General features: G+C 47.4%; 1 protein-coding gene across 1 annotated transcript; it reads right to left on the reverse strand.

Annotated features, from left to right (window-relative positions):
• Positions 1 to 249: 249 nt before the first annotated feature.
• Positions 250 to 11659, reverse strand: ELP6 (elongator acetyltransferase complex subunit 6). The gene is made up of 7 exons (XM_047772883.1): positions 11474 to 11659; positions 9309 to 9387; positions 6871 to 6941; positions 4299 to 4417; positions 2670 to 2871; positions 1850 to 1996; positions 250 to 666 (listed from the first exon to the last, which is right to left on the reverse strand). The coding sequence occupies exons 1-7, from the start codon at positions 11525 to 11527 to the stop codon at positions 538 to 540; spliced, it is 801 nt and encodes a 266-aa protein (XP_047628839.1). The 5' UTR covers positions 11528 to 11659; the 3' UTR covers positions 250 to 537.
• Between the last annotated feature and the right edge of the window lie 2112 nt (positions 11660 to 13771).

Below are 13771 nucleotides of genomic sequence, written 5' to 3' on the forward strand. Positions count from 1 at the left end.
CCTAGCCTGGGAACTTCCATGTGCTGCAAGTGTGGCCCTAAAAAGACATTAAAAAAAAAAAAGAAGAAGAAGAAAATGACTTTGCAGGCGAGGGTAAAAATTAAATGAGACAATCCACAGGAAGCCACAAGGTGGGAACTCACTTGGTGCCAGCCAAAATTACCCAAGTTATCACCCGCCACCCAGGATAGTCTCCAGGCTGGCACATTCATATCCACTTGACTCTGAAAGGCACAACAACCAAAAATGGGCAGTTGGGGCTGAAGTGTATTTATAAGGAAGGCACCAAAGGATCCCTTTCACCTAGTTTAACATGCAGCATCTCTCTCAGCTGAGGCTGGGCTGCAGATTCCTCATGGATTTTCTATACCGGGCCCACAGGAACAAAGGCAAACCATCACAGCACCGTTCCACCATCCCTGGGTCACAGTGGTGCTGGCAGTCCACTGCAAAGGTGTAAAGATCCATTTCTGCTCAGTTGCTTTATCTTTGCATCCAAAAACAACCCAAGGTAACTTCAGCTGCCCCTAAATCAGGTCACAGGACAGCAGGAGACATTCCTTTGGCAAAAAAGGACACGTTCTTGTCCTGTATCTTGTACTGGTAAGTGAGGCTCTGATCCCGCTGGGATGTGGGCTGCAGGGGTCTCCTCCACAGGACACTCAGCTAAGTGACAGAGAAAAGAATGAAAGGGGAAAGGCCCCCTGAGTATCTGCTCCACTACGAACCCTTCCCGCCTTCTCCATGACCTTCAGTGAGGTCATGTGCCATGTGGCAATGGGATCAACTTCCAAAACAAAGCTTATTACCAGTCACCTAAAAACAAAGGTTTCCCTGCTAATACAATAGTAATGTTTGATCATTCTAGAAAATATGAGATAGAGAAAAGTAAAAGGTAGAAAAAAAGTCATCCAGAGAAAAACCATTAAAGTATTACGTATTTGCCTCGGTCTTTTTTGTGTGCATGTTTTTTCTGTTTGTTTGTTTACTTTTTGGCTAGATGAATTTTAAAAATCAACACATTAGAATGTGTACATTCAATTCTGAGGCACAGCAAGACACCAACCATGAGAACGGCCTTTCAAAGTCTCTATTTTATTTTACTTTATTCTTTAATTAATTTATTTATTTTTTTGGTCTTCTCTGGGGCTGCACCTGAGGCATATGGAGGTTCCCACGATAGGGGTCTAATAGGAGCTATAGCCACCGGCCTATGCCACAGCTCACGACAATACCAGATCCTTAACCCACTGAGCAAGGCCAGGGATCAAACCCGCAACCTCATGGTTCCTAGTAGGGTTCGTTAACCACTGAGCCACGACGGGAACTCCCAAAGTCTCTATTTTAAAAGGAATGGTCTCTAATTTAAAAGTCTCTATTTTAAAACTACTGGTGGCACAATAGTTTAAGGATCTGGCAATGTCACTACTGAGGCTTGGGTCTGATCCCTGGCCGGGGGAACTCCTACATGCTACAGGCATGAAAAACAAACAAGCAAAGAAACAAAACAGTGTTGGCCTGAATATACAAAGCCTGCTTCGGTCCTGCAGAGAAATCCTGCTGTTTACTAGCAGGGATCCTGCCTCTCACTACAGATTGCCACTTCCTCTTCAGCAGTTCCACTTTGGCCACAAATAGATCACCAAAGAAAATCTGTCCTGTGCACAGAATGAGTACCACCCAGAGTGGATTCTGACTTGCATTCATACAACTTCCGAGGGCTCCCTTCCATCTAAGGGCCCACCCAACCAGACCACCCCATGAGCCAACACTACCCTACATGCAGTCTAGACTCAGGGGAAGTTAGCAGCCACTGCCCAGAAAGCCCATGGCCCCAGCTCCTGCGTACCTGCCCATGCACATCCTTGCAGAAGCCGGTGGCCAGACCCTCAGCCCGCAGGATCAGGTGGCTCTGGTGACTAAGGCCATTCAGCAGGATGTCATTCTCCTCGTCCTCAGTGTCTCCACTGTCATGCACAAGGGCCACTATGTTTCCCTGCAACAGAGACCACAATGGGGGCCTGCTACAGATGCAAGCTTCCTCTCACTTAACTCCTATAGCTGGATTCTTGGGAAATGGACACCACAGCTGTTAAATATTTTGTTAAAATCTCTATATAGCAAAATCTCTTTTTGCCTCATAATTTGACAATGACAGTTACATCCTAGCCCTGTATTACACCTTGTGATTATTATTACTATTATTTTTTGGCTGCACCTATGGCATATGGACATTCCTGGGCCAGGGATGGAATCTGAGCTACAGCTGCAACCTACGCCATGGCTGTGGCAATGCTGGATCCTTAACCCACTGCACCACAGTGGGAACTCTGCACCTCAATTTTTAAGGTGTTATACCCATTACCTCAGCCAATCTTCAAAATATTCTTAGAGGGATAATGAGGTGTGGCAGAGCTGGGACAGCCAAAGTGCTACACGTGACCAGCCCCATTAAGGACAGTACCAGGCATCCTCCAGGGACTTATTTTTCAGCAATGGCAGGCAGTGGAGAGCAGGGTGAGTCAAGTGAAAGATTTCTGGGCCTGCCAGAGTAAAGCCAAAGCCCCAAGCAATTAAACAGGAAAGATCACTCCATCCAAGTGAGGCCTGGACTTGTCTGGGCCTGCAGAGGTCACAGGCAGGAGCACAAGGAGCATGCAGGCCATCACCTTCCATTCCCAGCACACAGTGGCTCTGCAGTAGTGGATGAAGTCCAGCACCGCCACTGCCCCGACACCCAGGCTCAGCAGCACACTGAGGTCGTCCACCAGCAGCACAGGGCACCTCCATGTAGCCTCCCTGTTGGCCACGGGCTTCAGGGCATCCTGCACAAACTCATACAGCGGCTGCAGGTTCCCAGCACTGGCCTCCCTGGAAAACAGGGCAAAAGTCACCAGAGAGCTCACTTACTCCACAAATGTTTATGAGACTGAGCAGCACACAGGATAGGGGAAGGAAGGAAATGGATCACAGTCCTTGGCACTAAGGGGTTCATGATATGGCTAGAAAGAAAAGGCATGCATGCACACATGAGTACATCTGCTTCAGTTCAAATATCCTGAGGGAGTTCCCGTCATGGCTCAGCAGTTAACAAACCGGACTAGGATCCATAAGGATGTGGCTTTGATCTCTGGCCTTGCTCAGTGGGTTAAAGATCCAGCATTGCTGTGAGCTGCGGTATAGGTCGCAGACGCAGCTTGGATCTGGCATTGCTGTGGCTGTGGTGGAGGCCAGCAGCTATAGTTCCAATTCGACCCTTAGCCTGGGAACCTCCATATTCTTGAGTGTGGCCCTAAAAAGACCAAAAAAAAAAAGGGGGGTATGAAAAGCTCAGCAGCCATGCAGTGTCCTGGTAGTGAGAGGCAGAGGTTTAAGGGCTGCTTGTGTATGTACCAAATCCAACCTGTTTCTGACACAGCAGGCCCCCACCTTCAACTCCCCAATGACTACAACAGTGGTCTCCTAGCTCCTGTGGGGGCTCAAAAAGCATCAGAGCCTAGGGCCCAGACCCCCATGCTCCAGAGCTGAGCCCCACTAATAGCAGGAACAACAGTGCCCCATGACCTGGGCTCACGTGAGACCAGGCCTACCATTCAAAGACAGAGTGGTTCAGAGATGCGAAGGGCTGTGCACAAAGCCACACACACAGGGTTGGGGCATGTGGCTTTCCAACTCTACACTACCTAAGGCTGGGCCTGAGGGCAGGCATAGCAGCGTGGTGGGGGTTCCCCTATATCTGTAATGAGCTCAGTTTGTGGCTGATACTCATAAAGGATGAGAAGCAGGAAAACCAACCTCAGAATACAACTGGCAGTTGGCAACCTTTTTCTTAAAGGGTCAATAATAAATATTTCAGACTTGTGGGTCACATGGCCTCTGTCTCAACTCTCACCTCCTCTGCTGTAGTGCCCAACAGCCAGGGACAATATGCGAACACATGAATGTGGCTACTCCAACAAAACTTTATTTACAAAAACAGGGAGCTGGGCCAGAGCCCATAGTTTGTTGACCCCTGTATCAAGCCAAGAACAGAAGGTGTGTGCTAGTGCTCTGAGCCAGGGTTGGAAAAACCAGCAAAGCATACTGTTCTGCTATACACTCAGCAAATAATGCTTTTCCACAGCTTTGGGGACAGCCTTACACCCTCTGGCCCACAGTCAGAGCCAAGGACCCTCTATAATGCTGCAACGCCGCAGAAGTATCTGACTCTTGACCAAGCAAAAGGAATCACACACAGCAACCCTGGGCTGGGCCACCTGCCAGGTGTGCACTCTGGGCTGGGCCGCGGGCTGACTGACCTGAGGAACTGCAGCGGGTGTGGCTCCTCCTGAGGCCGGAAGAAGATGTCCATGGCAGACTTGAGACCCTCAAGAAACACAAGCTGCCCGCGTTCCCGTGCTATGGTCAGACTGACCCCCTACGCGGAGCAAAGAGGAGAGTGAGTTTCTGCACCTTTCAGGGAACCCACCAGAGAGGCTAGCCTCTGGCTCATGAGAGGACAAGGGACTCATTCCAAACCCTACAGATGTGTGCCTGTCTGCCCAACGCAGGGGCCCATGTCTCATCTCCCCTGGGTGTTACACACAATCCCTGCTCTGTTTTCATATGTGCATTTACATTTACCTGTCATATTTTTTAAAAACTTATACTCTTTTGCTTATATGTTCATTTTTATGATTACCCAGTACTGGTTTTTAATTTACAATAGTAATATGAGGTTTCTTTTTTAAGACCATGGATTTACAAAATTAAGCACATTTAAAAATAGTTAGTAGGGGAGTTCCCTGGTGGTCTAGTGATTAGGAATTAGTACTTTCACCACCGTGGCCCAGTTTGATCCCTGGTCTAAGAACTGAGATCCCACATCAAGTCACTGTGTGTGGCAGCCAAAAAAAACACCCACAAAAAATAAAAACCAGTAAGTAAACGATAACAGTAAGATAGTGGAATGATGACAGTCTCTGTTGCAACTACTTAACTCTATCGCAGAGTGAAGGCAGCCCTAGACCATTCATAAACAAATGGAGGTGGCCCAGAAATCAGGGGGTGCAAGCATAGTTGGTTGTCCCCTGCTCTAGACCAGCACGCCTTAAATATGGGTTTTCGTAAACCAATCAATTGAGAATCTCTTGAGGAGTTCTCGTCATGGCTCAGTGGAAGCGAATCTGACTAGTGTTAATGAGGACACAGGTTCCATCCTTGGCCTCGCTCAGTGCATTAAGAATCCGGCATTGCCATGAGCTTTGGTGTAGGCTGCAGACACAGCTCGGATCCTGCATTCCTATGGCCATGGTGTAGGCCAGTAGCTGCAGCTCTGATTAGACCCCTAGCCTGGGAACCTCCATACGCCACAAAAGTATGGAGGAGGTCTCTTGAGATACCTGATTAAAATGCAGACCCCTGAGCCCCACTCCAAATCTCTAGGACCAGAAGCCTTGGGGACAGGGCCTAAGAATCTGCATTTCAGCTAACACCCAAAGATGGTGACACCATCTAAATGTGCAACCCCCAGTTCTGTTTGTGCAGAAACAGGTGACATGGAACTCAGTCTCTTCATGCCTCCAGACCAGGCCACAATCACTCATTCACACACCAGTGTTCACTACGCAAGAAAGATGGTCTTGCTCACCTTGGCTCTTGCTCATCATTGTACTGATGTAAGAGCAAGAGGATGGATGCTCACGGTCTACTACTTTGCAAGCCCAGTACCATGCATGCCATTACTGTTGTGTTGATGATTCGAACAGAAAGAGCAGCCGATCAAGACATGAGAGTACATAGCTTTCTCATCCTTAAGCTAATACTAGAGCCTCACGGATCTGGAATGTAACATGCATTCCCTGACAAGACTGCTTTCCCTGAGCTTAGGCTCTGACCTCAAACATAGGAACTCTCTTCTCTGCAAAGGATGAAAAAGAAGGACCCTACCCTTCTCTGGCTTTTTCACTGGTTTTGCCCCATCAGAGAAGAGGCAGTGACATGGTCTAACAGTTAAGACTGGTACTTCAAAGATCACCTCCTGGAGTTCATGTCGTAGCTCAGCAATAACAAACCTGACTAGTATCCATGAGGACGTGGGTCCCATCCCTGGCCTCACTCTGTGGGTTGAAGATCCGGTGTTGCCATGAGCCGTGGTGTAGGTCGAAGATGAGGCTTGGATCTGGCACTGCTGTGGCTGTGGCTGTGGCATCAATTGGACCCCTAGTCTGGGAGCTTCCATATGCTGTGGGTATAGCCCTAAAAAGACCAAAAAAAAAAAAAAAGATCACTGCCTGATCTCTCCCTCTCTGGGGCTGACCTAATCAAAGCAACCCCCCAAAAAAAGCACAAATCACCTAGTATATCCACCTGGTTACAGGTCACAGGTAATGGCCCAGGAGAGACCCAGAGGTTCACCAGCCTCTTGGCCATCTTACTCTTGTTTGCCTGCATCTAAAGAGATAAGGGCCAAACCAAGATGATGTGAGGGGCAGGTGACAAAAGCACCTCTCCCTACAGTTGGTCTTAAGCCTTAGACTTAGGGAAAGTCAGTGGCACTCAACTTAACAGCAGATCAAGCTGTGATCTCTAACCCAGTAGGATCAAGATTAAAGCTCACACTCAGGAGGGGAAAACCTTAACTGGTCCAGACTCAGTTGAGAAGAATTTGATTCATTAACAAGAGATCTGGTTCTACAAACTATAAATTAACAAAATGTTCAGAAATGAGGCCTTAGCAGATAAGGGATTTGAGATCCCACGACTTCCTTAGTCTTTCCCTTGCTAAGTCTCTACAACCCAAACAGGGAAGCCCAGCCTGAGAGCACACTCACACACTCCTGGCACACACGCTCACTCAGGGATAACATCACAGAGGTCTGAAATATTTACCAGCTTCTGTCCCACGATATTGTAGTGACTGAAGGACTGAGTGAGTGCCACAAAGCAGACTTTACAATGAGCTGGAAAACAAAATAAACTGATCTTTAATAAAGTTTCTGCCTACAGTGTCTCCTATACTTCATACCTCCAGAAACAAAAACACTGAGGCAGGTCTAGAGACCCAGAGGCCTTGTAACCTGACATACCCAATTTTATTCTAAGACATATTTAGATGTACTTTTTTCATATTTAATAATTAAACCTTATTTCATTAACTCTGAAATATACCTCTCCTGTGAGATGTAATACTAGGAACCTTAATTTTTTTCCCATTTTTTTTAATTACTCAAATGAATTTATCACATCTGTAGTTACATAATGATCATAACAATATGATTTCACAGGATTTCCATCCCACAGCCCAGGCACATCCCCCCACCCCCCCTTAATTTCTTCTATTGAAAATAAATTCCCATCGCGGCTCAGTGGTTAACGAATTCCACTAGGAACCATGAGGTTGCAGGTTCGATCCCTGGCCTTGCTCAGTGGGTTAAAGATCTGGCGTTGCCGTGAGCTGTGGTGTAGGTCGCAGATGTGGCTTGGGTCTGGCGCAGATGTGGCTATGATGTAGGCCAGTGGCTATAGCTCCAATTGGACTCCTAGCCTGGGAACCTCCATATGCCTCGGGTGTGGCCCTAGAAAAGACAAAAAGACAAAAAAAAAAGAGAAAAGAAAAGAAATTGGATAGTTCCCTGGTGGCGCAGCAGGTTAAGGATCTGGCATTGTCACTGCTGTGGAACAGGTTTGACCCATGGCCTGGGAACTTCCACATGACACAGCCAAAAAAAAATAAAAGCAAATAAATTCTTTGCTTAAAATGTTATTATGTATGTATGTATTTTTTAGGGGCAAAGGTGCAGCATATGGAAGTTCCCAGGCTAGGGATCAAATCAGAGCTGCAGCTGCTGGCCTATGCAGATCTGAGCTGTATCTTCAACCTACACCACAACTCGTGGCAATGCCAGATCCTTAACCCACTAAATGGAGCCAGGGATCAAACCAGCATTCTCACGGATACTAGTTGGGTTCGTTTCCACTGAGGCACGACGGGAACTCCTATACTATATGTTTTAAAAAAAGAAAATAAATTAACTTTTTTTTTGTCTTTTTGTCTTTTTTTTTTGCTATTTCTTGGGCCGCTCCTGCGGCATATGGAGGTTCCCAGGCTAGGGGTTGAATCTCAGCTGCAGCCACCAGCCTAGGCCAGAGCCACAGCAACGAATTGACGGTTTTTAAAAAATTACCCTTTTACTAATTGCTTGTTGGTTTTCAGGAATATGATTTTTTAAATTAATTAATTAATTTATATTTTTTGGTCTTTTTGCCTTTTCCAGGGCCGCTCTTGTGGCATATGGAGGTCCCCAAGCTACGGGTCTAATCGGAGCTGTAGCCACCAGCCTACGCCAGAGCCACAGCAACGCGGGATCCGAGCCACATCTTCGACCTACACCACAGCTCACGGCAACGCCTTGAGCTTAACCCACTGAGCAAGGCCAGGGATCGAACCTGCAACCTCATGGTTCCTAGTCAGGCTCGTTAACCACTGTGCCACAATGGGAACTCCCTGGAATACAATTTATTTTTTAAACTGGACTTATATCCAAGAGGATAAAAGGGGAGCACAAAGAAGCACTAGCTACATTCTGACATAATTAATTCTAATAATTTATCTGCAGACTCTCATATTCTTATAAGCTATTAGTAACATTATCTGGAAAGGAAAATAACTTTTAAAGCTGTAAATTGTTACAACTATAGTGCCAAAGGTCCACCCTATATCCTGGCCTGGCTCAGTGGGGGGCTCAAGGAGAATCTATAAGTCTTTTTCTCATTTGGCTGTTTTCTTCTTCTAATTGATTTCCATGTGTGAATTGTACTGCCCATGCTGTTTTCTTCCCTGTATTCTTTAAGAAATATCTACTGCCTAAGACATAGTGTTAATGAGTGGAGTGCCTAGAGTCTTCAAAATATTCAAGGACTGAAGCTCTCTTGTCGTGCAGAGGTCAAGGATCCGGCATTGTCACTGCAATGGAACTTTCATGTGCTGCAAGTACGCCAAAAAAGAACCCAAAAAACAAAAACACAAGGACTACGGAGCAACTAATCAGGACACCACACAAGGACCTCAGGGAGGTAGTGCCTATGCAGTGGTTGGAGAAGCAGAAGGCAGGACCTGGACACAGTGAGCACATGTCGCCCTCTGGCAGAGTTAGGGAAAGAACAAGATGGCCCAGCAATGAGTTACCTACTAAACAGCCATCTGGCTAGCTACCTAAACACCAAAGCCTTGGCTAGTTAATACTATTCCTATTCCTTCCTAAAACAGGCTTTTTTTTTTCTTATGCCTTGTTTTTTTTTCCCCCCTCCAGCATCAAGGAGTCCCATACCTTTGAGGTAGAAGGAGAGAAAGTGATGCACAAGGAAACTGCCATCAGTCTTGACATCACAGAGTAGAGTCAGTTTCCCCTAAAAGTTAAGAACACAAAAAAGATGAATTAGACTCCCTGGAAGGAGGTCAGCTGAGTGTTGAAATCGAGTTGATTGTGTTCACCCCTAAATTTCCACACCTGGAGACTGTGTGTCTGTGCATGTGTATTTAACCAGAAAAAAAAAAAAAAATCAGTCAAGGAGTTCCGATGATGGCTCAGCAGTAATGAACCCGACTAGTTCCATGAGAACTCAGGTTCGATCCCTGGCCTTACTCAGTGGGTTAAGGATCTGGCATTGCCATGAGCTGTGGTGTAGGTCACAGACACGGCTGAGATCCCACACTGCTCCAACTGGACCCCTAGCCTGGGAACCTCCATATGCCACAGGTGCAGTCCTAAAGAAAAGAAAAAAAAAATCAGTAAAAATTATGGAAAAACCAAAAATTAAAGTGATCACTCATTATGGACAAGCGTATCTCAGCCTTCATGTTTCCCAAGGCAATAAAGAATAAAATCCTTTCTTGTCTTCACTCCTGAACAGACTTGGGGAAATGAGATCCTGAACAAAGGCTGTTACCATCAGAAACTAATAAAGGAGTTCCCGTCGTGGCACAGTGGTTAACGAATCCGGCTAGGAACCATGAGGTTGCAGGTTCGGTCCCTGCCCTTGCTCAGTGGGTTAACGATCCAACGTTGCCGTGAGCTGCGGTGTAGGTTGCAGATTCGGCTTGGATCCAGCATTGCTGTGGCTCTGGCGTAGGCCAGGCCGGCAGCTACAGTCCCGATTTGACCCCTAGCCTGGGAACCTCCATATGCCGCGGGAGTGGCCCAAAAAATAGCAAAATGACAAAAAAAAAAAAAGAAAAGAAAAGAAACTAATAAAAATCACTGACTGCCAAGACTGGAAGGGACCCTCGAAGAGATCATCTGATACAGTTTCCTCCTTATCTCTAGTCCTGATTCCAATTCTGTCCCATAGGTAGAGGAAAGGGAAGAAGTAGTTGTTGATAGGGATCTCCAGTTACAAAGTTCTCCTTCTAAAGCCCTGGAAACTGCTTCGGGCAGAGCTCTGAACATGGAGAGCCCTGGAAAGACCTCCAAAGATGGTCTCTGCAATGCCTGGCTGCCCTGCTCCATCTCTAGTTCCTTGTCAATGACAGGGAAGGTCATCGCTGTGCTGTTGTGCCTGTTTTTCATTTATAAAATATGAAAGATCACACTATCAGCCTTTGCGGGCTACCCTCAGCGCTGTCATTTCCTGGTGCTCACTTGTATCCTCCATTCCTTCACTGTGGCCCTGAGCTTGGACTTTGGAGGTGCTAGTAGTAACTGGCAAGGTAACCAACACCATCTGGAGGCTTGGGCAGACAAGAACCGCGGGGCAATTAAAATGCATAAGGATCTACTGAAAACTATTTGCTTGGCGCTATTAAGTCATAAAAAGGCTTTACACCCTCGGTGTCTTGGCTGCCGGAGGAGCTTACCATTTCATTAGGAAAACAATAGTTGTGAAATAAACCAAATATGTTCCTAGGAGAGGTAACACTTGGACTAAAATGTAAAAATTTTAGAGATGGCCTAGAGCGCGGGCAAGAGGGTGTTGAGGCTGTGGTGCTAAAGGTGGGCTGAGAGCTGCTTGAAAGAGCACAATTAGAGACCATAAGGAGGAAGAAGCGGAGCAGCGTTCAGTGCGACCCGCCAAGCGCTCCCGGGCCAGAGGAAGGCTCAGGACGGTTAAGAAGCGGGTCCCATGTGAAGGGTAGAGGGTGGAACTCTCCTCTCCTCTCGGGCAAGCACTTTTGCGCGCCAGGACGCCCACCTCATTGAACATGCATAGAGCTCGCTGGTACACGTTGTGAAGTTAAGCCAATCCAAAGGTTGGATATGCTTCCTGTGAACCTCAAGGGCACATACGGCCTTTGAGAAGGCGCAATAAGGTCGAGATGCCCACGTTCCGCAAGCCCAAGAGTCCTGTCCAGTCCCCCATTGGGCCCTCCGCGGACTACAATTCCCAGGCACCTCCGCTCCTCCGTGTAATTTCCCACAGGTCAGAGTGCGCTTCATCCGGGTACGCCGTCTTCCGCCATGCTCCCGGGACCCGCCCATTTCCTGACGACCTTTACCTGCTCCACCTTGTCAGGACTGGTGTTGAGAAGGTTACTGAGTTCCGAGAACATTCTCAGCTCTGCGAAGGAGCGCCCTGGACGAAGAGATGGGGCTGCGGCAGAGACCGCTGAAGCTGGATAGCGACACCCACCACTCAGGCCCGTGCGGAAGGAGCGCGCACGCGCAAAGCCTCTTCTAAGATCCCGCCGCAGCCAATAAAGCGAGCGCCCGGACCGGGCCGCTGCCTGCGCAGGCGCCGCGACGCGCATCCGGAGCCAGGGACCAGGGGCCAGGCGCTGTGGCTCCTTCTTTGCTGGCCTTTCGTAGGGGCTCCCCAAGGTACCAGGCGACTGGGCCTCTTCCTCCTTCCCTTGGCTGCGCTCTCTCCCCAGCCCAGGACCTTCGGACTGTATAGCCTGTCGACCTCCTGTAGTGTGTGCCACATTTCTAGAAGCTTGGCTACATCGCCTAACCAGAGGAGGGAAGATGCCCGCCCTCGTGAAAAACAAAAGACAAACATAATAAACACGGAATGGGCACAACATTGTAAATCAACTATGCTTTTTGTTTTTAATTAAAAAAAATAAACGTGAAATGATACATTGAAAAGTTCTATGGAAAAAAGAAAAAGCAATACAAGGAAGTAACAATGGGGTATGGGTAGGTTTCAGAATTAAAGGTGTTGTCAGGGTAGGGTCACTGACCAGATATGATTGGAACACGCCCTGTATGCTCCTCCTCGGGGCTTTCGCCCTGTTTCCCCCTCGTGGAATGTTCTTTTCCCAGATAATAAGCCGTTCAAAAAAGCCCCGCGCTTTTTTGCGTCTTTACTCAGCTATCACCTTGACAGACCTTCCTATTTAAATTGCAAACTGTCCCTTTCCCAGCACTTATCCTTTTCACCTGCTGTTATTTTTTCTGTAGCTTTTATATGTATAGTTTTTGTTCTAACCCAAGCAACCTCAGATCCCCAGAGACAAATCTGTAATTCGACAAAATCAAGTTTATTTACTCATTGTAGTGAGGGAGATAGCACACAAGCAGAGCCCAGGAACCTGTCACCAAGCAAAGGAGAGAGTTGTATGACGATGTGGGGTTCAAAGGGTTTTTTTTTTCCTTTTTGTCTTTTTGTTGTTGTAGTTGTTGCTATTTCTTGGGCCGCTCCCGCGGCATATGGAGGTTCCCAGGCTAGGGGTCCAATCGGAGCTGTAGCCGCCGGCCTACTCCAGAGCCACAGCAACGCGGGATCCGAGCCACGACTGCAACCTACAGCACAGCTCACGGCAACGCCGGATCGTTAACCCACTGAGCAAGGGCAGGGACCGAACCCGCAACCTCATGGTTCCTAGTCGGATTCGTTAACCACTGCGCCACGACGGGAACTCCTCAAAGGGAATTTAAATGAAGCACAGCTGCATGTACACGAGTCAAAACCTGGTTGGGACTGCAAAGCAGACCAGGGTCTCCATGGAAACTACAAGATTAGGATAGATTTGGAATGCAGTCATGATCTAAAGCTCTGCACCTGAGCTGGAAACTGAGGCTGCCTCTGTGTCAAAATCACTTAGATCCTCTAGCCAAGAGTGAGATGTTTCATGATTACTGCTGTGTGAAAAAGAAGAAGGCAGGCCGTGTTATCCAGAAGCTGCTTTGACACAGCTAGGTCTCAGTGTTTCCCTGTTGAGCATAAACAATTTCACAAAACATCAACATCAACTGATTATGATGGATGACAAAACTAGACCACTCCATCACTGTGATGAACACGAAACATGAACATTGTCTAAGCCACAAACAAAACATTCCCTCTCCCAGCTAATAAGAGTGCTGCTTGGAGTTCCTGTCCTGGCTCAGTGGTTAATGAATCTAACTAGAAACCATGAGGTTGCAGGTTTGATCCCTGGCCTCGCTCAGTGGGTTAAGGATCCAGCGATGCCGTGAGCTGTGGTATAGGTTGCAGATGCTGCTTAGATCCCAAGTTGCTGTGGCTGTGGTGCAGGCCGGTGGCGACTGCTGCTTCTCGGAGGTCCTGTCATGGCAGGGTGGAAACGAATCCAACTAGGAACTGTGAGCTTGTTTCGTCGCAGACTTAGCTCAGATCTGGAGTTACTGTTGCTGTGGTGTAGGCTGGAGGCTATATTTCGGATTAGACCCTTAGCCTGGGAACCTCCATGTGCTGTAGTTGAGACCCTAAAAAGACCCAAAAAAAAAAAAAAAGTGCTGCTTCTCTACCACTCACATAGCCTCATTCTAGTTGGCCCTCCATATATAAGATTTATTAAGATACATAATCATAGAATTAACATCTATTACTC

Source organism: Phacochoerus africanus, chromosome 1 (genome assembly GCF_016906955.1).
Source record: "Phacochoerus africanus isolate WHEZ1 chromosome 1, ROS_Pafr_v1, whole genome shotgun sequence".
In the NCBI taxonomy this organism is placed as follows: domain Eukaryota; kingdom Metazoa; phylum Chordata; class Mammalia; order Artiodactyla; family Suidae; genus Phacochoerus; species Phacochoerus africanus.